At 47.1% G+C, this 25,169-nt stretch overlaps 1 protein-coding gene across 1 annotated transcript in view; it reads left to right on the top strand.

Moving 5' to 3' along the window:
• The window catches only part of PIGL (phosphatidylinositol glycan anchor biosynthesis class L), a 73,602-nt gene that overhangs the window by 42,316 nt on the left and 6,117 nt on the right, over positions 1-25,169 (top strand). The window contains exons 3-6 of the mRNA XM_049638079.1: positions 15,167-15,257; positions 21,338-21,405; positions 23,179-23,210; positions 24,765-24,898. Of these exons, the coding sequence (XP_049494036.1) occupies positions 15,167-15,257; positions 21,338-21,405; positions 23,179-23,210; positions 24,765-24,898 (325 nt within the window). The remainder of the gene's footprint in view (positions 1-15,166; positions 15,258-21,337; positions 21,406-23,178; positions 23,211-24,764; positions 24,899-25,169) is intronic.

The raw sequence follows: 25,169 nt of genomic DNA on the forward strand, positions 1-25,169 counted from the left end.
CTCCGCACTGGGCATGAGGCCTACCTAAAAAATAATAATAATAAAGTTAAAAAACAAAAAAAAAAAACAAAAAACAGCAGTGAGGCAGAAATTTCAGGCACCAGAAGATTTATAGACCAGCCCAAGAGGAACTTCCTCTTTCTTCTCCATTCAAAATAATACCACAAAGCCTCCTGCTTAGGAAAGTACTCTGACTTCATAAATCCAAGAATACTGGCAAACTCATTACCACCACCACTCTCTCTGTCAAGGGTTGTGGAAGAGGGAAGGAGGGATTTGGATACTGGCATCTGGCTCTTAAACCACCCCTTTTGGGGCTGGAAGGACAACCAGAACTCTGAGACCTCCTTGAAGAGAGTTCAGTAAGCAGGTTTTTCTCTGGTTTTCGGTAGCCACGTGAGATGACAAATTGGCAATTTCTGGACAGAGATTTCTCACGAGAACTTTGCAAGTTTTGCCTACTTTATTTGTTGTGGTGATATGAAATGCGTCTTTCTGAGTGAGGTGAGCCTAGGGACAGTGTAAGTGCCTTCAGTACAATACCTAACAGTCGTGATCTGGGAATCTCTTTTGTGTCCTTACAACAAAGGAGAACCCACGCCCTTGTATGGTTTGGATTGGGGCTTTAAGCCCTTTGTGGACAAAGGTCTTTTTTGGTCTTTGGGCTCCAACCGCTTGAGGATGGGGGCCCTTTTCAGCAGATACGTAATAAAAACGGACTGATTTTTTTTCCCCCATCTTCTTTCTTTTTCTCAGACTTTTCCTTTCTCCTTCTACTCATTTTCTCCCTGTGTTTCTTTTCCTCTCAGTTTATCTTAGGCGAGTCATTGGTGACCTCAAGATATCCCAGAAACTGCCTGGCCCAGCTTTAGACTGTCACCCCTCCAAACTTCCTTCAGCTTAGATGCAATTCCTTCGCACTCTTGAGGTCTCCCCTGCCTTCTTCAAGGAGCCACGCTCCAGATTGGCCTCAGGACAGAGACCTCCCAGAGTGGCCCATTAGGGGCAGTATTTGCAGTCTGAGGCTTCCTGGGACTGCACAGGCCCCAGGTAATCTTCCAGACTCTCCGGCGGCCTCAGAGTTAGCACTGAACTTGAATGACCTTTGCTTGCTTTGCATGACAAAGGAAGTAATCGAGTTTAGAAAAGTGCCGGCGGTGGAGGGGGGAGGGGCGGGCTGAACCTTCCAGCTCCGGCCCTACCAAGCCACAAGACCAAATAAGGGTGTGTGAGGCACCTCCGTCTGTGTTCAAGTTCAGAGTGCAGTGTGCAAAAGTGAGGCTCGGCTTTCAGAGAGATAAGATATTACCCAACCCTGGTAGAGTTCCAGCTGCAGGGGCTCTGTGTAGCCGGCCTCTGCCTGCAGGGCTGGGGCTGGGGGAGGGAAGACCTGGGCCCTCGGGTTTTCCCAGCCTGGAGAGAGGAGGGGAGAGGGACGCCTTCCTTGCCAGAGCCTTCTGACTGCTGGGACTGACAGCCCACAGATTCTCAGAGCCTTTCCGTGACTCTCTGGACCCGGCTCTAAAGAGTGCCAGCCAGGGTGAGTCATTAGAATGTGTAGGAAGGGTCAGAGTTTGAGGATATTCGGCCAGGAGGAAAACAAACATTATTTTTATGAACCCTCACAGGCGGAGAGGCCCGGCTTGTTTACTGAACACTGAGGTCTAGGGCCAGGCTAAGCTCGGGCCATTTTCCAGCAGTATTAACTCTGTGTTTGCTAAACACACCCCAGGGAAGAGGTTATGAGGCTTGCAGTTATCGGGCCGAAAGATTGGCAAGAGCTGGCTTTCTCTGTTGCATTCGGTAGCTTCCAGAACACTGATCTCGTTCTCCTCGGGGACCTTCTGAGCCAGACCGAGGGCCATCATGTCCGTGAGGTGCTTCTGGTGCTTTAACAACCACTGATTGATGGCAGTGCCCTGAGCCAGCTGCACTGCTACCAGGCCTGGGTTCCTTCCCTCCTGCCCTGCCCGTCCCCCACCTCCCCCATCCCCCTGCAAATACCTTCTCATCCTACAAACCTCACCCCCTGCTAGGCTCAGCCCTAAAGTACTGGAGACATAGTACCTATGGAGATCAAATACTTCTGCCTTTTTCCTCCTGGACAGACAGTTTTAAGATGCTTTTCAGGGGCCCCCCGGGTGGCTCAGTCGGTTAAGTGTCCAACTTCAGCTCAGGTCATGATGTCACAGCTTGTGGGTTCGAGCCCCGCGTCGGGCTCTGTTTTGACAGCCTAGAGCCTGGAGCTTGCTTTGGATTCTGTGTCTCCCTCTCTGTGTGCCCTTCCCCTGCTCATGCTCTGTCTCTCTCTCCTTCAAAAATAAATATTAAAAAAAAAAAAATGTTCTTCATACAACTTTTCAGCCCTTCAGGATCACACAGCCAGTGTCCATACGTAAGGCCAAGTCAACAAAGCACCCTTGTGTTGGCTGTCCCTCCATGGCTGCTTCCCCCGCTCTGTCACTCACTCCCCCTTCCGGGGATCACACACCCAGTTCAGTCCATGCCCAGGCTCTGCTTCCTAGGCTGCATATCTGAAGGCTCAGATGCCTTCTGAGCCCTTTATATAGAGTTCCTCACAGAACTGTTGTATTTTCAAAATTCAATTCCTCTAAATACAGTGTCTATTCCTCTTTCATGGGAGTCTTGTCCTTTCCAGGCTGAGAAGTCAGAAGCAAAAGTAAAGTTTAATAAGTCAGCCGTTTTGCATGAACATTCCTTTCCTTGGGCGTATCTACTACGCTTTCTCTGCTTTTACTTTGAACACGCCCCAAGACTCTGTGTTATCTTTAGCATTTTCTTCATAAGCCACAATTCAGGAAGTTGGAGAAATTGCTCCCCTGGTGGCAGAACAACAGAACTGCAGACTCTTTCCCCTGTAATTGCAGTGAAAGCGATCTCCCGAGCTACTTTTGATTTTTCCCCTTCTTTAGTTATTTCCTTAGAGCAATCTCTAGAACGATGAGGTCAAAGGGCATAAATAATCACATCTGGCCAAACTGCCTTCTCATTGAGATGTAGCAACTGAAACGCACGCCAACAGGTTAGACCAGCACCTCAGGGTGAACAGCGATCTGCACATGGACGTCCTGCTTTCATGTCGCATTTCTTGGGTTCTTTCCGAAAATCAGGAGAATATATGTTGGCAGCTTACGTTTCTTGCTTTGTAAAATGCCTGCTTTCTTCCAACAATCCTTAAAAGACCTTTCTGATGTTTGAAACAGTCCTCAGACTTCTCTGTGAATGACCTTGGAAGCTCCACCTTTTCTTCCGAATTCCCTGTCGCCGGCCTCTTATCAGGAAACACCACCTGACTGATGTGAGATGTAGATTGAAAGAGCAGCCTCTGAATTAGAAGGACTGCTTTATCATTTCTGAGCTGAGAGGGCTCCGTGGCCGTGGTGTCCCAGATGGGAGAGAGGCACGCCAAGGAAGGGCAATTCAAACGATGCCTGATGCCATCCCTGGTTTTCCTCACCCTCGTTTCTTCAGAGCCTGTCATCTCGGCTCTCCTTGGGCAAACCCTGGCCAGGAACTTGCTCTCAGTCCACCATATCCACCTGTGTCAGCCAGAAAGAATTGCTCACCCTCACATCTTAGCAAACTCCCCCAAGCACGCCAGCAGCTGAGAGATTTCCAGACTCTTTCATCAAAATCGCAATTAACCGGAAAGGAGGGCGCCTGGGTGGCTCAGTTGGTTGAGCGTGCGACTTCGGCTCAGATCATGAGCTCACAGTTTGTGAGTTTGAGCCCCACGTCGGTCTCTGGGCTGACAGCTCAGAGCCTGGAGCCTCCTTTGGATTCTGTGTCTCTTTCTCTCTCTGCCCCTTCCCCACTCATGCTCTGTCATTCTCTCTCCTCTCTCAAAAAAATAAATAAAACATTCAAAAAAAATTTTAAGGACCTTGCTAATAATTTTATTTATTTATTTTTAATTAACATCCAAATTAGTTAGCATACAGTGCAACAATGATTTCAGGAGTAGATTCCTTAATGTCCCTTACCCATTTAGCCCATCCCCCCTCCCACAACCCCTCCAGTAACCCTCTGTTTGTTCTTTTTTTTTTTTTAAATATTTTTTTAATGTTTATTTATTTTTGAGACAGAGAGAGACAGAGCATGAATGGGGGAGGGGCAGAGAGAGAGGGAGACACAGAATCGGAAGCAGGCTCCAGGCTCTGAGCCATCAGTCCAGAGCCCGATGCGGGGCTCGAACTCACGAACCGTGAGATCGTGACCTGAGCTGAAGTCGGACGCTCAACCGACTGAGCCACCCAGGCGCCCCTCTCTGTTTGTTCTCCATACTTAAGAGTCTCTTATGTTTTGTCCCCCTCCCTGTTTTTATATTATTTTTGCTTCCCTTAAAGTCTTAAAGTGTCTTAAAGTCCTCTTATGAGTGAAGTTGTATGATATTTGTCTTCGACTAATTTCGCTCTTCTTTTTGATTGTCGAGTAATACTCCATTATATATGTACATATATACATACATATACATATATATGTATATATATATATATATATATATATATATATATATCTCACATCTTCTTTATCCATTCATCCATCAGTGGACATCTGGGCTCTTTCCATACTTTGGCTATTATTGATAGTGCTGCTATAAACATTGGGGTGCATGTGCCCCTTCGAAACAGCATACCTGTATCCCTTGGGTAAATACCTAGTAGTGCAATTGCTAACTGGTAGGGTAGTTCTATTTTTAGTTTTTTGAGGAACCTCCAGACTGTTTTCCAGAGTGGCTGCACCAATTTGCATTCCCACCAGCAAGAGAGAACCTCTTTTTCCGCATTCTCGCCAACATCTGTTATTGCCTGAGTTATTAATGTTAGCCATTCTGACAAGTGTGAGGTGGTATTTCATTGTGGTTTTGATTTATATTTCCCTGATGATAAGTGATGTGGAGCATCTTTTCATGTGTCGGTTGGCCATCTGGATGTCTTCTTTGGAGAAGTATCTATTCATGTCTTTTGCCCATTTCTTCACTATATTATTGTTTTTTGGGTGTTGAGTCTGATAAGTTCTTTATAGATTTTGAATACTAACTCTTTATCTGATATGTTGTTTGCAAATATCTTCTCCCATTCTGTTGGTTGCCATTTAGTTTTGCTGATTGTTTCCTTCGCTGTGCAAAAGATTTTATTTTGATGAGGTCCCAGTAGTTCATTTTTGCTTTTGTTTCCCTTGCCTGCGGAGATGTGTTGAGTGAGACGTTGCTGCAGCCAAGATGAAAAAGGTTTTTGCCTGCTTTCTCCTCGAGGATTTTGATGGCTTCCTCTCTTACATTGAGGTCTTTCATCCATTTTCAGTTATTTTTGTATATGGTGTAAGAAAGTGGTCCAGGTTCACTCTTCTGCACGTCGCTGTCCAGTTTTCCCAGCATCACTTGCCGAAGAGACTGTCTTCATTCCATTGGATATTCTTTCCTGCTTTGTCAAAGATTAGTTGGCCGTACGTTTGTGGGTCCATTTCTGGGTTCTCTATTGTGTTCCATTGATCTGAGTGTCTGTTTTTGTGCCAGGACCTTGCTAATAATTAAAGAAACTTCCTATGAACTCTAAACTCAATAACTTTATTACCATTCCCTGTGGGCCCGGACAGATCTGGACCTGGAGAAAGGAAAAAGCAGCAAAGGAACTGCTATTTAGAATACCTGTGTATTGCTGAAGCAAATCCGTCACACGTTCCCGTTTGCGTCCGATGGGGAATGTGATTCCGGGAGTTCTTGAAACGTAAAGATTGACTCTTCCCTGAGGCTTGATTTCTACTTTCATATTGGTTGTGAATTACATAATGTGATTTCCCAAGGAGAGAGGTTGGTTAACGAGACGAATCTGGAGCCTTGACAATAGAGGTGGTCTGTTACCTTCCCAGCCACCTACCCGTGCAACTGCACACGGAACTCCACTGTTCTCTCCTGACCAGCTCTTTCCAACTGTGAAAGGAAGTAAATGAACCAAACTTTTCAGGGAGCTCATAGGGATAAGAAAGTAGATACAAAAGCAGCTGAGATTTTAGGAAGAATGGAGCTCTTGATAGGAGTTATACTTATGAGTCTTTCCTTTCTGCCTACAAAATGCACAAATCTCCTTGTCTCCTTTTTAAAAACACTCCCTTGGAGTGCCTGGCTGGCTCAGTCAGTGGAGTGCACGACTCTTGATCTCAGGGTCATGAGTTCAAGCCCTATGTTGGGGCTAGAGTTTACTTAAAAAAACAAAAACAAAAAAACCCTCCCTTAATGCTATACTTCTTGTGAGTTAACACACTTTTCACCTACTCTTCACAACACAGTTTTTTTGTTTTTTTTTTTTAATGTTTATTTATTTTTAAGACAGAGATAGAGAAAGAGTGCAAGTGGGGTAGGGGCAGAGAGAGAGAGAGATACAGAATCTGAAGCAGGCTGCAGGCCCTGAGCTGTCAGCACAGAGCCTGATGTGGGACTCAGACTCACAAGCCGTGAGATCATGACCTGAGCTGAGGTCGGATGCTTAACCGACGGAGCCACCCAGACGCCCCTTCACAGCACACTTCTTAAGAGACTGATATACACATGTTCTCTCCACTTCACCTTTGACTGAGAAATTACATTTCTATAGTTTTATACCAAGGATATACTGAGAGATGCATACAAAAAGATATATAGGTGCACCCAGATGGCTCAGGTCAGATATTCTCAGGGTCATAAGTTCAAGCCCCATGTTGGATGTGGACCCTAGTTAAAAAAAAAAGTGGGGGGGCGCCTGGGTGGCACAGTCAGTTGGGCGTCCGACTTTGGCTCAGGTCATGATCTCACGGTCTGTGAGTTCGAGCCCCGTATCTGTCTCTGTGCTGAGCGCACAGAGCCTGGACCCTGCTTCAGATTCTGTCTCCCTCTCTTTCTGCCCCTCCCCTACTCATGCTCCGTCTCTCTCTGTCTCTCTCTCTTTCTCAAAAAAATAAATAAATAAACATTTAAATAAATAAATACATAAAAAGTTATGTTTAAGGATGCTCGGTATAGCCTTATAATAATAAAAATTGGAAACAACCTAAATAATCAATAAAGTGGAGGCTTTAAATATTATGGCGTATCTAAATCCCTACATCCAGGATTTGGTTATGCAGCAAATGACAGAAAGCCCACAGTAACTGTGACCCAAGGAGGTGTGCCATCTGGGGCCGGGGTGGGGGGGGGTGCCTCCATTCCATAAGTCCTCAGGGCCAGGGCTTCTCTTTTTCTGTTACTCTGTTGTGTGTGGCTGTCACACCCAAGATTGCTTCGTGGGCCAAGATGGCTACAAACCCCAACCAACAGGAAGAGGGACAGGACAAAGAAAAGTGGGGCAGAGGCCACGCACCAACTGTTTCTTCAAGGAAGACCTTTTGCCAGCATGTTTACCTAAGGCGGAATTGTTAATCTGTCAGAGAAGAAAGGAACTGCCAATGTTATTACTTGGCCTCAAGCCTTGAGTTGATTAGGGTTGAACTTTGGGCAAAGAACCACTCAGGGAGTTGGTCTGAGTCACCTTGGCATCCGTGTGAAGGTTCCCGATGTCAAATTTTATATTTCCCTGCCTTGAGGGGAGGTGATCCCACCAGGATGCCTTGCTCCAGTAGGCGATTCGTACGGTATTTTTGGCTCCCCATCTGTTTCATAAAGTTGCTATCTCCCAAAGCTCTTACTTGCGTGTTGCAACCCCCAAAGGCTGGGATAGCTGCCTTCGGCTCGGCCAAATCGAGGCTACTTCCGTCAACCAGCTGGTGCTGATTAATCCCCTTAATGCAGTCCCTTGCACATGGTAGCAGCTCAGTTATTTATTGTTGTTTATTTAAATAAATTGTTCTTTCACTTGGATTATACCAAGTTCCACAGGAAAAGTAGAAGAGCAAGAGATCCAGGTGTCTCCTCATATTTTGACTTTAGGTAGGGAGACCACCACAAAGCGATAGAAAATAATAGAATACTATATCTTTTTTTTTTTTTAATGTTTATCTACTTTTAAGAGAGAGAGAGACAGAGGCAGAGAGAGACAGAGTGTGAGCAGAGGAGGGGCAGAGAGCAAGAGGGAGACACAGAATCCAAAGCAGGCTCCAGGCTCAGCACTGTCAGCACAGAGCCCAACGTGGGGCTTGAACTCACGCACCAAACCACGAGATCATGACCTGAGCCAAAGTCGGACACTTAGCCGACTGAGCCACCCAGGCGCCCCTGGAATACTATATGTAATGAGGTGCTAAGAGGGGAGAAATTTCAATAAAGTCCCTAAATGCAAGGAAGGTTTATAGTAAAGAATTGGGCTTTGCCCAAAGAGGGATCTAGCCCTTGCCCTTGGCTTCTGTGAAGTAATCAGCATCAAAGCTGACAGCAGTATCTTTAGGGTTTTGGGGTCGGACATTTGGGCCATGCAGTGTCAGTCCACTTGGAAGCTGAGATCAACCACGTGGACAATCAATCAATCAATCACACTAAGTAATGTGCCCCAGTAATAACTCTGAGCACCAAAGCTCTGGTGAGCTTCCCTGGTTGGCCATACTCCACGTGTGTTGTCACACATCAGTGCGGGCAGAATAACAGGTCCTGGGGCACCTGGGTGGCTCAGTCGGTTGAGCAGCCGACTTTGGCTCAGGTCATGATCTCGAGGTCAGTGAGTTCGAGCCCCGCGTCGGGCTCTGTGCTGACAGCTCAGAGTCTGGAGCCTGCTTCAGATTCTGTGTCTCCCTCTCTCTGACCCTCCCCTGTTCATGCTCTGTCTCTCCCTGTCTCGAAAATAAATAAAACATTAAAAAATTTTTTTTTAAAAAAGAATAATGGGTCCTGACTCCACAGGGAGAGGACAATAGATCATTCACATTTAGAACCCTCCCAGACCCTAAGCATCTCTTCCTTTGGCTGACTTAATCCATATCCTTTCCCTGTAAAAAATTATAATTATACGTACAAAGCTTTCACTGAGTTCTGTGAGTCCTTCTAGCAAATTATCAAACTCGAGGGTGGTTTGGGGAAACCCTGAACTTGACATTGGGGTCAGAAATGAGGGCAGTCGGGGCACCTGGCTGGCTCGGTCAGAAGAACAGGTGACTCTTGACCTCGGGGTTATAAGTTTGAGCCCCCTGTTGGGTGTAGAGATTACTTAAAAATAAAATTTTTAAAAAAATGAGGGCAGTCTTGGGGGCTGTGCTCTCTAACTTTGTAGTTGGCCCCAAACTCCTTCTAGAAGATTTTGTGGAAGAGGCCTCACTGAAGCAAGGCCCCGAAGATGATGTTAGGTTTGGGAGGGTAGAGAGAAGAACAAGGAGGAATCCCAACTTATCAGAGGCAGAGGTCAGGGACTGGCATTCCACATGAAGGGAGGATTCCAGCAACATGGGAGCAGAAGGCTGTTTTCCTGACCTTGATGTCCTCATCTCTATGGGAATGCTGGTCATATTGGAGCTCCATCACAGACTTTGAGCACGGTAGCACAAGACATGTTGGAGAAAACATCTATATATATGTTCAGCCCTTCTTCAGGGTCACAGATCAGCAGCTACTGACTGACACTAGTCTAAAATCAATCCCAGGGGCACCTGGGTGGCTCAGTAGGTTAAGCGTCTGACTTCAGCTGAGGGCATGATCTCGCCGTTCATGAGTTTGAGCCCCACATCAGGCTCTGTGCTGACAGCTCAGAGCCTGGAACCTGCTTCAGATTCTGTGTCTCCCTCTCTCTCTGTCCCTTCCCCCCCCCCTCAAAATTAAACATTAAAAAAAATTTGGGGTACCTGGGTGGCTCAGTCTGTTAAACGTCCAACTTCAGCTCAGGTCATGATCTTGTGGTCTATGAGTTCGAGCCCCACATCAGGCTCTGTGCTGACAGCTCAGATTCTGGAGCCTGCTTTGGATTCTGTGCCTCCCTTTCTCTCTGCCCCTCCCCACGCTCTCTCTTCCAAAAAATAAATAAACATTAAAAAAAATTTTTTAATCAATCCCAGTTATTCCTAATGATGACGAATAATCCCTCCCTCTCTTGAGAAACGGTGATGGAAACATTACGAAATAATGAGGGAGAAATAACACTTAACCAGTGCCTACTCGTTACCAGATCAGTGCATTCTAAGTACAAGGTACACAGCAGTGGACAAATACTGAAATACAAATGGGTCATCAGTAAATATTGGGCGCTTGGCTCAGCTCTGGGAAAGGGTAGGATCCCTGGAGCCAGGCTTTGACCATCCTGATGTTATTTGCCATCCAAGACCTCTACTTTTTCCTAAAAACTACCGTCCACGATCAGTGTTTTCAGCTCACTCAGAAATTGCTTCCAGTGTGCCAGCCTAGATTTCAGAGCTGGAAAGGCACTCGGGAGGTCATCAGGTACAGCCCCGGATTACCCAGCTTTATTGCTGATGCAGCTCCTGCCTGCGTCCCGTGATGAGCAGGGAACTAGGTGTTCTGAACACCCGCCCCCCCACCCCACCCCGATGATCTATGTCTCTCCCACTTCACATTGCCCCCTGATGACACCGGACTGCTTTAATCATGTGCAGTCTCAGGGCGCCTGGGTGGCTCCAGCAGTTAAATGTCCAACACTTGATTTTGGCTCAAGTCACGATCTCGGGGTTTTTCATGAGTTCAAGCCTCACATCGGACTCTGAATTGACAGTGCAGAGGCTGCTTGGGATTCTCCTTCTCGCTCTGCCCCGCTCTTCCCTCTCTTCCCAGAGAGCTCGCGTTATCGCTGTCTCTCAAAATAGATAAATAAACTTTTAAAAATAGGTAAATTTTAAAAATCACATGCAGTCTCTGTCCTTGAGCTCCTGGGTGGAACTGACTGCTAACTCATGCCACATATCCCTTCCCTGAGCCAAGAATCCTGGTTGCCCAGCAGTGGCCCCCATGTCCTCCCTCCAGTGCTCCCCACTCCCCTCTGTACCCAAGCAACTAGTGGACCATTGTGTTCCGGAACATAGGGCTGGAAAAGTAGACTCCTTTACACACTGTGAGGCAGGTGGCCAGACTGCTGCTGTCTTTGGAAGGTTTGGGGCCAGGATTGACCAGCAATCCAAAATAAATATCCATTGGGCATCTGCAGTAAGCAAGACTTTGCCAGACACTTTATGTCTTTGCTCCATACCGATGGAGACTGCACTTTCCAGGCTCCCTTCCCAAGTGACTTCTTAATAGTCTTGACCAATGGGCAGTAGAGCTGGAAGACTGGAAGGCAGAAAGAAGGAAAACCAGGGTATTGCCCCCTTTTCTCCACCTTGTTTTCCATGACCCCAGCTCTTGCCATTCTACACCCCACTGTCATGGCCATCCCGTAGCCCCAGTGCTGTTGCCAATCTCTGCGTTGTTCCATTGTTCCCCATTTGGCCTCTCAGCTCTTCTTTTCAATTAGATAAGCAATTCCCTGTATTCCTTTTTTTTTTTTTTTTTTAAGTTTTTAAAAAATGTGTTTATTTTGAGGGGCTCCTGGGTGGCTCATTCGGTTAAGCGTCCAACTTCAGCTCAGGTCACGATTTTACGGTTAGTGGGTTCGAGTGCCGCATCGGGCTCTGTGCTGACAGCTCGGAGCCTGGAGGCTGCTTCCATTTCTGTGTCTCCCTCTCCGCCCCTCCCCCCACTTGTGCTCTGTCTCTATCTCTGAAAAATAAGTAAACATTAAAAAAAACTTTTTAGAGAAAATTTATTTTGAAAGAGACAGAGACAGCACAAACAGGGGAGGGGCAGAGAGAGAGAGAGAGAGAGAGAGAGAGAGAGAATCCCAAGCAGGCTCTGCACTGACAGCACAGAGCCAGATGTGGGGCTCAAACCCATGTACCATGAGATCATGACCTGAGCCAAAATCAAGAGTTGGACACTTGACCCACTGAGCCACCCAGGCACCCCACAACTGGCAGTTTCTGTTTTCCTAGCTGAACCCTGACCATTAAATGACTCATGTAACATCTGGCCATCAGGGAATTTATAATGGGTTGGAGAATCAAGAATTTAATATACACAAAACGCTAGTAAAATGTACAAATTCCATGCATTTACTAAAAAGTCACAAAACTGTACATTTAAAATGGGCGAACTTTACATTATGTAAATTATACCTCAATAAAGTTGTTCTTAAATGTCCGGGGTGGGGCAGGGGGGAGAACGATCCAGAAACAAATAAAGGAAAATGTAGGGTGAATAGATTAGACCACTGATCTCCAAACATTTTTTTTTAATTTTTTTTTTTAACGTTTATTTATTTTTGAGACAGAGAGAGACAGAGCATGAACGGGGGAGGGTCAGAGAGAGGGAGACACAGAATCTGAAACAGGCTCCAGGCTCTGAGCTGTCAGCCCAGAGCCCGACGCGGGGCTCGAACTCACGGACCTCGAGATCGTGACCTGAGCCGAAGTCAGCCGCTCAACCTACTGAGCCACCCAGGCGCCCCATCTCCAAACATTTTTTACCATTATCACCTGAAAAAAGAAATGAAATCTGAGTATGCACTTCTAATATTTGTAAACTTACTTATTTAAATTATATACATGTTAAACTCTGTTAGTATATGATACCTTATAAAAATTACTGCAAGGGTGCCTGGGTGGCTCAGTTGGTTAAGCATCTAACTCTTGATCTCCGCTCAGGTCGTGATCTCACAGTTATGAGTTCAAACCCCGAAATGGGCTCTGCACTGTCAGTGTGGAGCCTGCTCAGGATTCTGTCTCCACCTCTCTCTCTCCCCCTCCCCCCCACTCGCATCGCTCTCTCTCTCTTTCTCCCTCTTTCTCAAAATGAATTAACTTAAAAAAAAGACAGCTGCAAATGAGCAATTTAAATAGATTAAAAAACATAGAAATTCTAGTAGTGATTTCTTGCTTTACCTGAGTGGATCGTCTCGTACATCTGTTCAGATGCCCGAACTCACTTTGAAACTGCTGCCCACTAAAGTAGGCAATCAACAAAGACTGTAAGGGGCTTCCTGAGCAGGATAGATGGGAGATTTCTGTTTTCTTCTTTCCTTTTCCTTTTCCTTTTTCTTTTTCTCTCTTTTTTTTTTTTTTTTTTTTGGAAAGGGCCTACGCAATGCTCCAGTAGAAGCCACTACTTTGCCATTTACATATCCCTTTACAGTTTTCATGCGTTATCTTATTTGCTTTCGCAAATAAAGAGGAATCTTGAATGCCTGCCCGAGAGGAGTTTGGACCTGATCACTAAGGCACTGCTGCCATATCAGATGCACCGGATTACAGAAGGGATATTTACATCCCAAAGCCCCCCCCCCACCCCACCATGATCAGCTTCCCACTTCCTTAGAAGCCACAGAAGGAGCCACAGAAGGAATGGTGCGGGTGTCGCCCCTGAGCCCATTCTAAGTGCAGAGCCCTCGAATAGCAGGTCCCACTTCTCTGAAGGTCAATGAAACAAGACGATGAGCTCTCCCACTCAGGGATTCATCTTTCAGCACTTCAGAATTACTGTAGCAAACATTCTCCTGCCCTTTCTCTTAGACTGCTTCTTCATCCAGGTAAATATTATCCACGCACTCATTTGCCAAAACGATGCCTTGTAGATTTATGTGGACCTCCCAGCCAGGAGCTTGTATGTAGCTGTTTTCGCTCCAAGGTGTTTTCCCCGATTCCCGTATCTCTCCAGCAGTCGTGCTCTGCAGGTCATGTTCTACGCGCCACATTCAGCTCCATTGCCAGGGAGCAAGGCTAGACTTTGACTTTGTACCGGTCCTTCCTTCTCCCTTTTCCCCTATCCGTGCCCCCACCAGCTGAGCTCTCACTGCAGGAGCATTATGAGAACCTCACGGGATGGCTGGCAGGACTGTGTTCAGAAAAGCATAAAGCTGCTGTCTGTAGAAGCCACCCTAGGGGTTGGGTAGAGGTAGCCGATGAAGCAGTGGACATAACTGCATTATTAAGTGCTGAGGCTCCTGTCATTTTCCTGCTGAAAAACATTCAGTGACTCTCCTTTAACCACAGTCTGAAGAAGGTCAGTTAATGGTCTCTGTCCATAAAGAGGTGATAGCAGCTTGTCTGGTGGGGAAGAGAGCCTGAGTCCTCTCAGTACCACTGTGGGTGTTGCCACAGGACCTGAGCCAAAGAGAGATGAATATCTATTTATAAGACTATGCATAGGGGCACCTGACAGGCTCCGTCGGTGGAGCATGCCATTCCTGATCTTGGGGTCATGGATTCGAGCCCCACGTTGGGGGTAGAGATTATATTTTAAAATTTAAGAAGTAGAGGCGCCCGGGTGGCTCAGTGGGTTAAGTGTCCAACTCTTGATTTCAGCTCAGGTCATGATCTCACGGTTCGTGAGACCAAGCCCCACGTCGGGCTCTGTGTTACCAGCTTAGGGCCTGCTTGCGATGGATTCTCTCTCTTCCTCTCTCTCTGCTCCTTCCCCCTGCCCCCCCCCCCCCCCCCGCCCCCCACAAAATAAATAAACTTTAAATATATATATATGAAAATAAATAAAAATTCAATAAATAAGTAAATGAAAAGAATATGAATAGCATCCTCAAATTGAGGCCTTGGTCTCATGTTAGGTGATGCCATAGATCAATGCACAAAAAACAGACATGGGAGGAGACAGGTCTATGGCGCGGCCAAGTGGAGACACAGATAAGGTGCAGATTAATCTGCGGAGACTTTTATCCTGAGGCCAGCCCCACGTGGTGCAGCCCCATTGGAGAGAAGATGTTGCTGGCTCCCTAGTGCTAAAACGTCTTTGCTTTGCAGTCGGAAAGCCTGGGTTCGAATCCAACTCTAACAATCTTGCAAACGGTCTTCTTAACTTCCTCTGTAAAGGCTCCCTCAGCAGGTGTTCATGAGGCTAAATGAAGTAACATAGCTTCGTGCATTTTATCAAAGCGCTATTGTTACTATTCTTACATATCATTCGGCTGTGTCCACATTTGCTGTTAACCCATATGTCTCCCCAGATCGTCTCTTTGGTGTGTTTCCTCCCCTCAGCAGCGAGCACAAAGCTCCAAAAGTGTGTCGTGTGAAACCGTGCACCGATTTCTCGTTGCGTCACGCTTCTAAATCTCTCTTTCGCCAAAATCTGGATACTTAAGGGTGCTCCCCTGCCCCCATACAATTCCTATCACAGGACTGGCACACTCCTACCAGAGCTTAGGGAGAAGTTCACACCTGATTAGAAAATATGTTCAAGTTGTGCTTCTTCCTTCCTTCCTTCCAGGGATTTCCCAGATGACCCAGGTGTGCAGTGGGACACAGAGCATGTGGCTAGCACCCTCCTCCAGCACATAGAAGTGAACAGCATCAACCTGGTAAGGGGATGCCCTCCTAGAGTGCAAAGCGGGGGGTCCCAGGCACACCTTGACTATGGCTGCCCTCCCACATCCAGAGCTTCTCCGAAACCACTTCAAAAAGAGTCCCCCCCCCACCCGGCTCTCTTTTCAACCTTCAGAGTAACAAACACACCTTTTGTGAGACCATGGAACCAAATTATCAGGCTCAGATAGAGGCAGAGGTTTTCTTTCCAAACTGTGTCCTCCTTAACCATCCCCACCCCAACCTCTGTCCCGCCACCTAAACACCCAGGGCCCCTGGAGCCTGTGCTACGTGTGACGCGTCGTGCAGAATTTCGCCTTTCACGGAGCATTGTCACGTTTAGAGGGCCGTTCTAACTCTAAGAGATAAATGTTGTTATAGTTCTCATTTGACATGGAGGAAACTCGCGTTTCCAGAGGCCGAGCAGCTTGCCCAAGGTCAGCAGGTGGGGAAGCTACTAGGATCTTAAACCTCAATTTCTCACTCCAGAAAAGCACACGGATAAATTCACATGCCCTACATGGAGGACATTTTGGTCACAGACAGGGCAATAATGGAGATTCACACTTACTTGCCGAGGTGAACAAGTGTGGGGGCGCCCACCTCAGCTCCACCAGGATTGCCTGGACTGGCTGTCGCCAGTGTTTGATGTTAAGGCTTTTCAGAAGGCTTACTGTCCACTTGTAAGATAATAATAATAATAATCCCTCACGGTTAATGCCTAAAATCCTACCACTTAAAGCCCTAATCTTTTGGTTTAAGTTTTGATGAGTCCCGCTGGCACACAAACACGTTAGGCTTTTATCAATGCTGAATTCACTGAGTAAACTGATTTATTAGACTTTTTTTTTTCCATGTTTATTTATTTTTGAGAGAGAGAGCGAGAATCAGCATGAATGGAGAAGGGGCAGACAGACAGGGGGGACACAGAGAGACAACCTGCTCAAGCTGGCTCTGAGCTATCAGCACAGAGCCCAACATGGGACTCAAACCCACGAACCGTGAGATCATGACCTGAGCCGAAGTCAGACACTTAAACAACTGAGCCACCCAGGCGCCCCATGAGTTATTAGACCTTCCTTATTTTTTTATTTATTTTTTTATTTTTAGAGGGAGACAAAAAGGGGGGGGGGGGCAGAGAGAGAGAGAGAGGGAGAGAGAGAATCCCAAGAATACCAACCACTCTCTGGCTGTCAACACAGAACTCGATGCGGGGCTCGAACTCACGAACCATGAGATTGTGACCTGAACAGAGACCAAGAGTTGGATGCTCAACTGACTGACCCACCCAGGTGCACCCTATTAGACCTTTCCTAAGAACAGATTTTTGTTGACGTATTGGTCAGATCATTTTTCTTTTTTTTCGTTTTTTTTTTTTGGGGGGGGGCATATTTCATGTAGCATTTTCTTTCTTTTGTCGGAGGGGCGGTCACATCTATCTATCTATCTATCTATCTATTTATTTATATTGAAGACCATCTTGTTTCCTCATGACACAAAACACAACTGAAACTTAGTCCACAGAGGCCAAAAGGGGCACCTAAGTGGCTCACTGTGATTCACATAAAGGCCAAGATGCAGGTGACGGGACTCTTCATCTTGCCTTCTTTCTCCTGGCTGGAAAAATGGCCACCAACAGCTCACAGCGCCACTCTTCCTAGCTTTACCTTCCGGGAGGGTCTGAGTGTGAAAGCTGGAGGGAAGGGTCCACGGGCCTCAGAGTCAAATGCCCAGCCCCGCTGACTGGGCTTGCCTGGGTTCTCTTGGCCATCCCACCCCAGCCCACGCAGGCAGAACGTGGGCTCCACAGCCCCGAACGGGAGACAGAGCCGGTCTTCAGAGCCTGAAGTAACACAGTGAGGTCCATGAAGTGCTCTGCAATCCCCCTTGGGACCCCGTTTCCCCAGTTGTGGCTTCCCCAGGACCTGTCCCCCAACACTCTCACAACTGCTGGTTTCCCCAGGAACTTCGCTTGTGAGATCAACTCCCATCTTTCTGAACTTGGCCCTCCTTGGTCTGGCCCTCAAGTACTGCACGCTGATGGACAGGATTGGTCCTTGCTGAGGGGCCAGACCACGTTCGAGCTGGCCACAGCTCTGAGCACCCAGGGAGGGGTCTCAGATCACAGATAGTTCTGCGTGCCATTCTGGCTCTCAGAACAGTCTCCTGAGTTTGGGTCCTAGAAAACTGATTTGCGATCCAGGCCCACCTCAAAGCCTCCTCCTCCAAGAAGCCTTCCCCGACTCCTTCAGCCCTCTTTCGGATTCCCACAGTATTTGGTGTGTATCCTGCGAATTGCTGTTTATTCTTTGAAGTACAGACTGGGTCTTGAAACTAGGGTGGAAGGTCCATGGTGGCAAGGACTACACATGACACCTTTTTTTTTTTTTTTTTTAATTTTTTAAAATGTTTATTTATTTTTGAGGGAGAGAGACAGAACGTGATTGGGGGAGGGGCAGAGAGAGAGGGAGACATAGAATCTGAAGCAGGTTCCAGGCTCCGAGCTGTCAGCACAGACCCTGACGCGGGGCTCGAACCCACGAACCTTGATCATGACCTGAGCTGAAGTCGGACGCTTAACCAACAGAGCCACCCAGGTGCCCCCGTGACACCTTTTATATCCCCAAGAACAAGAACAGACCCCACACGGGGCTCGTCCTCAAACTGCCACCACCGTTAACTGCCACCTGGTGGCCTGGAGCTCTTTCCTGTTGTCTGAGGTGCTCACCTTCATTCCAGTGAGTGAGGGGCCTTCATTGTCAGGACAACCCTGAGATGATTTAATTTCCATACACAAGAAAACCGTTTTAAAAGAGCTCTTTAGGGGCCCGTGGGTGGCTCACTTGGTTGAGCGTCCAAACTTCTTTGGACTCTCTGCCTCCCTCTCTCTCTCTCTGCCCTTCCCCCCCCTTGTGTGCACATGTGTGCTCTCTCTTTCTCTTTCTCTCAAAAATAAACATTAAAAAAAATAAAATAATAACACTAAAACAGCTCTTTAACACACCTTGCTGTCAATAAGGAAACTCTCAGGGCCCCTGGCTGGCTCAGTCGGTTGAGCGTCTGACTTCGGCTCAGGTCATGATCTCACAGTTTGTGGGTTCGAGCCCCGCATCGGGTTCTGTGCTGACAGCTTAGAGGCAGGAGCCTGCTTCGAATTCTGTGTCTCCCTCTCTCTCTGCTCTCCCCCGCTCATGTTCTGTCTGTCTCTTCCCTTCAAAAATAAATAAAAACATTAAAAATTTAAAAAAATAAATAAATAAGGAAACTCTCAAGCTGTCACAGTGCAGTCAGGAACAATTTCCCTGGCCTGCACTAGTACATCAGCAGGAGCATAGGGCCATGCTAACACCATCGCCAGTATGGACATGAAGGGCCATAATCACGACTCAGCCCCCACGATGCAGTGAAATGCACCTTCCCACCCCCATAGGCCATGCAGGGCCAGGGGCGAGGAGTTAGCAGTGAACAGGTGAGAAGTCACTCGATGGCAGGATCAGAGGGCCCAGGTGCCCCCTCTGGACCGGAAGTATTGGCTGGACCTGGGAAGATAGAGTCTCACCTGGGCTGTGGTGGGATGATACCAAAAGTTCTCCTCTGTCCAAACCAAAAGCTGGCTCTGCAGTGTGATGGAAGGGAACCGTGTACTATCTGGTCCCAGCTCCGCTGCCCGGACAGGGCCTTGAAAAGCATTATAATGCTGCCCTTGATATCAAACAGTGTAGGGGGTTGGTAGTGTCTTTGGGTAACAAGCAGGTGAGGTCCTGGGCCCAACCCCTATCTCAACCTTTCATCCAACAAATATTTACTGACCACCTACTCTGTGATGTTCACTACTGGCTGTGAACTTCGAGATAGCAGTGAACCAAACATACCTAGTCCCTGCTCCCTTAGGGCGCCATGACACTTGGGACCACAGCATTGTTTGTTATGGTCGGCTGTCCTCTGCACTGTACATGCTTAGCAGCACCCCTGGCCTCTCCTCACTGACAGCCCACCTCTCTACCCAGTGGCAACACCCCTCACTCATCACAACAAATGTATCTCCAGACATTGCCAGATGTCCCTGGGGCAACACTGCTCCCCGTTGAGAACTGCCATCTTTGAGAAACCAGAGCAGCCCCACTGTTACCTCCTGTTGATTGGGGTCTGAGCAAGATTTCATCTAAACAAAGATCTCTGCAAGTAAGGGGGGGAAAGTGGATGGAGTTCTAGAGGGAGCTACAGGTGTCTGGGGTGCCTGGGTGGCTCAGTCAGTTGAGGGTCCGATTTCAGCTCAGGTCATGATCTCACGGTTCATGGATTCCAGCCCCATATCTTTGCGCTGACAGCACAGAGCCTACTTCGGATTATGTCTCCCTCTCTGTGCCCCTTTGCTCATGTTCTCTCTCAAAAATAAATAAACATTAAAAAATTTTGAAAAGAAAAAGAAAAAAGGGGTGCTTGGGTGACTCGGTTGAGTATCCAACTTCAGCTCAGGTCATGATCTCACAGTTCGTGAGCCCCGTGTCGGGCTCCGTGCTGACGGCTAAGAGCCCGGAGCCTGCTTCAGATTCTGTGTCTCCCTCTCTCTCTACCTGTCCCCTGCTCATGCTCTGTTTCTCTCTGTCTCTCAAAAATAAATAAATGTTAAACAACTTTTTTTAATAAAAATAAATTTTTTTTAATAAAATAAAATATAAATAAACTTTCTTTCAATCTGTATCCCCACCCCTCAACCTATGCTCAATAAATGTTAGCTGCTCTCATTTTAACATAGTTCTCCATACCTGAAGTAAACATTTTACGATTTAAAATAGAAAGGCCAGGGGTGCCTGGGTAGCTCAGTCGGTTAAGCAACCGACTCTTGATCTCCATTCAGGTCTTGATCTCAGGATTGTGAGTTCAAGCCCTATCCTCTCCCTTTAGTCTGTGCTGCATGGCCACTCTCTTTTCTTGGGGACAGCTTGCCTCTTTGCACTACCCCTAACCAACCATTCGTGTTCTTTTATCTGAGTCCTTGTTCTCTTTTTTATATTTATTTATTTATCTTACTCAAGCAAATTATTGTTATTATTCAAACTGCTATTTGGGTGTTTTTTTAATCATCTGTGCAGAAATGAAATGTTGGAATCTAGACTAAGCTTATCATTAATAACAGATGATACGGGGGCATCTAGGTGGTTCAGTCGGTTGAGTGTCCGACTCTTGGTTTCAGCTCAGGTCATGATCTCACAGTTCCGTGAGTTCGAGCCCTGCATTGGGCCCTCTGCTGACAGCACGGAGCCTGCTTAGGATTCTCTCTCTCTCCCTCTCTGTGTCCCTCCCCCACTTGCTTCTCTGTCTCTCTCAAAATAAATAAATAAACTTAAAAAAAAACAGGTGGGACACCTGGGTGACTCAGTCGGTTAAGTGTCCGACTTCAGCTCAGGTCATGATCTCGCAGTCCGTGGGTTCAAGCCCCGCATCAGGCTGTGTGCTGACAGCTCAGAGCCTAGAGCCTGCTTCAGATTCTGTGCCTCCCTCTCTCTCTCTCTCTGCCCCTCCTCCACTCTACTCTGTCTCCATCTCTCAAAAATGAATAAATGTTAAAAAAAAAAAAAGATGATACAGAGGCAGTCCATGAGCAAATAAACTATGATTTTAACCCTGGTGCATGGTAGACATTGCCCCTCAAAGCCTCTGTGCCCTCAGTATGGCACAAGGAAAAGAAGCCAAAAGATTCAGGCAGCGTCTACATGCACAAGAGTTCACACAGCAGCCGGCCAAGAAAACTGTGTTCATAAACAGCCAGGAAGATAAGAGACAGAGATACCCTGAACTCAGGTTCCTATCATGGCTGAATTCCACTCTGCTCCACTGGCCTGGAACAAGATTAAACAGTAAAACCCACGGAAACAGTCTCCACACAACTGGCCAAAGCAATGGTTACACACCACTGATCTGCTCCGAAGTGAGTTCAAGTGTCCTCACGATTGCAAACGTTCCAGGGGTCTGTGCGCTCCCTTTCATCCCAAGGGAATGGAGACGGCTACTTTGAAATGGAGGTCAGAGAGAGCATTCAGACAGTCATGAGTGAACACCCTGTATTTCTCTACAGGTGGTGACTTTCGACGCAGGGGGAGTGAGCGGTCACAGCAACCACGTTGCTCTATATGCGGCCGTGAGGTAGGACTCTCCACGTGTTGGAGGTGGGAGAGGGTCTTTTCCTTTGCTCAGGGTGGATGGGTGGTTTCTAAAAAAGTTTTTTAAATATTTATTTATTCTTTGAGAGAGAGAGAGAGAAAGAGCACGAGTAGGGGAGGGGCAGAGAGAGGGAGACACAGAATCCAAAGCAGGCTCCAGGCTCTGAGCTGTCAGCACAGAGCCCAACGCGGGGCTCGAACCCACGAACCGTGAGATCATAACCTGAGCTGAAGTCAGACGCTTAACCGCCTGAGCCTCCCAGGTGTCCCAAGATGGATGGTTTCTAAAGTACTTCCCCACTCGCCGTCTGGGCCCCGTGAAAGTGACCACTGAGTTATAGAGAGCCACTCTTGTCCACGTTGCTCACGACATCTTACCACATTCTCTTGTGAGAAATCACTCCTAAGTTGACTTCTTATTGTTTCGTCTCCTTAACACCTAAGGTGTTTTTCCCCCACAGAAAAACGGGGTAACATTTTATTTCTCTCTTTGCTTTGGCCACAGAGAGCTTTAGGGCCAAATTCATGACCCCTCGTAGCACATGTGGGAGACTTTCAGGGCTGAGTTCTGTGAATCGGTGTGCCTCTTGGCTTCGTCTTCTTTTTCCTCCTAATTTATTTTGTTTTCTCCTGTTGTACATTCTGTACCCTATTTCAAATCTACCAAATAGGTGTCTGCATTTTACTGATAAAAAAAAAATTGCACCTCAAAGACATTTGAGGGACTTACAGAGGCTCGTACAAGCATGTACTGTTTCTTACCCTCTAGAGAAGTGCTTCTCCTGGGCGTCATGAGTGGCGGAGCGGTGGACCTGGCTTAGCCACTGAGGAAAGGAAGGGGCACCTTGAAGTGAAGCATTTACTTTATAACTTTCTTCTAAACATGCCTGATGTTCTTAGACCAGAGCAGTGAAATATGTAAAGCTCGAAATGGTCTCACCTATCCTTAAGTCCAACCACCTCATTTTTCAGTTTCAAAAGAGAACAACTTGGAAGAATCCTTTGTGGTTCCCTTCATCTCTAGTGGGCGAAGCTTGGACCGGGGCACTTCATAGCCATTGGTCAGCCCCCAGATTGTCTGGGGTAAGGTGCCCACCCTGATCCCTTTAGCTGTAGCCAGAGGTATGGAATCCCAGAAACCTCTTTGGTGATTGATGTAAAAGCAACTACCTAGAAACCTGCAGAAGGATCACGGGATATGGCAGGCCCTAATACCGTTGGGGAGGAAGAAATTTTCCTCTGTCCAAGGTTCTTCTAGCTAGACTAAGAATTAAATTTCCATGAGACCATTAATAGGAAAAAATCAAATTTAATGTTGTCATATGGAGAATCTGCACAAATATGAAATTCCAAAGATGGCCAGGCAACCTGAGGCTTATATGTCATCCTCAGCTCAGGAGGAGGGCGGGAGTCTGGAGGTACAAAGAAGAGGAAGAACATTAGCAGGAAGGTGAGAGGAGATGTTTGGAAAACAAAGGATTCCCTGTTATGCAGATAAGATTTTTAGGTAAAAAGGAATCTCTTTGACTAGTTCTCTTCCTGGTACAGACCCCCTTTCCAGAGCAAATTTAGGTGGTTGAGGGGGATATAAAGCGGTTTTCCTCCATTTGCTGGGTTTTGATTGCTTTTAACTCAAAATAATCTACATGCCATTGTGGCCCAAGTTGGAGAGGCTTGCCTTTGACCTCTACACTCTGAAGGCTCTTCCTGCAAAGGAATTATTGCTCCCTTTCACTCCTGTCCTTTCTTCTTCCAGGACCCTGCATTCAGAAGGGAAGTTACCTAAAGGTAAGTTGTCCCTTTTGCCAAAGTCTGCTAGTTACTATCCCTCTAAAAAAACATATTGGACAAAAAAAAAAGTAAATATGTGGAAAACTGCCATAGGCCAAGCAATGGTGGGGCCGGGGAGGCTGAACCACACTCTTTCTGACCCAGTTCAGTGTGTCTGTCAGTGTGGGTCCTCCAGCTTTAAAAGCAGGTTGTATCCATTGGGAAGTGCCCTGCCAGCCAGGCAGCCTCTGGGTGTGAGGGGAGGCCAGATGGGTTAGAAAACCAGAGCCAATAGGAGATACAAATATGGAAGAAACTTATTATAAGGATTTGGCTCATGCAAGTACAGAGGCTGAGAAGTCCCACAGTCTAGCATCTCTGCAAGCTGGGGGCCCAGGAACCTGGGGGTCAGTTAGTGGGGTCCAAAGGCCTGAGAATCAGGAGGGCCAATGGTGTAAATCCCAGGCCAAGGGCAGGAGATGACCCATGTCCTAGCTCAATGGGCAGAAAAGAAGAAATTCTCCCTTCATCCACCTTTCCTTCTATTGAGGCCCTCAATGGATTGGATCACGTACACCCTCATTGGGGAGGGCAATCTGCCTTCCTGAGGCCACCGATTTGAATGCTAAGCTCATCCGAAAAAACCCTCCCAGGCACACCCAGAAATAATGTACAGCCCAGTATCTGGGTACCCTGTGACCCAGTGAAGTTGACACATAAAATTAACCATGACACTGGGCCTTGGCCGCTCATCTGTCTAGCTTTCTCACCAGGTGGGTCTTTTTCACCTCCAGTGTTCTTTCGGTCTGTCTGTCTGAATTCACATCCCAGCCCCAAATTACTTGTCAATGGCTGATGGGTTCTTGATGGGTTCATCTGTTTGAGTTAGAAGGTGTTTGACCCCACTTGACCATTCACTATGTGACACTGATGCTTAACCTCTCTGAGCCAGTCTCTGCTCTGTCAGTGGGAGTAATATACATCCCTCGGGAGTGTTATAAAGATGAAGCAAATGAAAATGTAAGTAGAGTTCAGAGAGCTCAGCCCTCTGAATGGGCTGAGCTTACCAAGCTGTGAGGGCTTTAGAATGGGACTGTAGTTTATTTGATCCTTACATCAATGCTGTGAGACAGGCTCCCACACTGTCAATGCCATTTTACAGATGAGAAAACTGAGGCTCAGAGAGCTGAAGGGACTTCCCTAAATCTGTCAGGTCTTGAGTGCCAGAGCAGGAACTAGGTCTCTCGCCTCCCAATACAGAAATTCCGGTCTTTGTCGCTTTTCCCTTGGCCTTGATGTAACCAGTTCCCAACCTCTAGCAACCAACCTTATCTTGCTAAGGCACGTAGCAAGTAGAGGACATCCAGCCAGGTGTTCTGTGACCCTGTCACTCTTCCTGTCTGTGAGGATGATGGGCAAAACACAGCTTTGGTGCTACAGAGTCATCTGGCAACCCCATGGCCACGGTCCTGCCCTGCCCTGAGCCCCAAGGGAGAGGTAGGGTGCTCAGGGGGAATCTGCCTGGAAGCAACAAGACTCTTCACTTCTCCCCTCTCCCCTCCCCCCAACCAGGGTGTTCCGTGCTCACACTTCAGTCAGTGAACGTGTTACGCAAGTATATCTCCCTCCTGGACCTGCCCTTTACTCTGCTTCAGACCCGGGATGTCCTCTTCGTGCTCACCAGCAAAGAAGTGGCCCAGGCCAAGGTGAGGATTGTGGATTCCTGGACTCCTCCCTCTGGATCTGTGTCCCAGACCCCCTGGCTCCTCGTGACCCCTAACTGAAGACTTCCCACAGCAGTTCAGCACCTGAGTGTTAGGACTATCTAGCTAGACCTTGGCAGTCATAGATTTTCAAGGACTTCCACCTTTTCCTTTCTTTTCTTCTTTTCTTTTCTTTTCTCTTTTTAAAGATTTTTTTAAATCTTTTTGAAATGTTTATTTATTTTGAGAAAGAGAGAGTGAGTGTGTGTACACA

This window comes from Panthera uncia, chromosome E1, assembly GCF_023721935.1.
Source record: "Panthera uncia isolate 11264 chromosome E1, Puncia_PCG_1.0, whole genome shotgun sequence".
Lineage (NCBI taxonomy): Eukaryota > Metazoa > Chordata > Mammalia > Carnivora > Felidae > Panthera > Panthera uncia.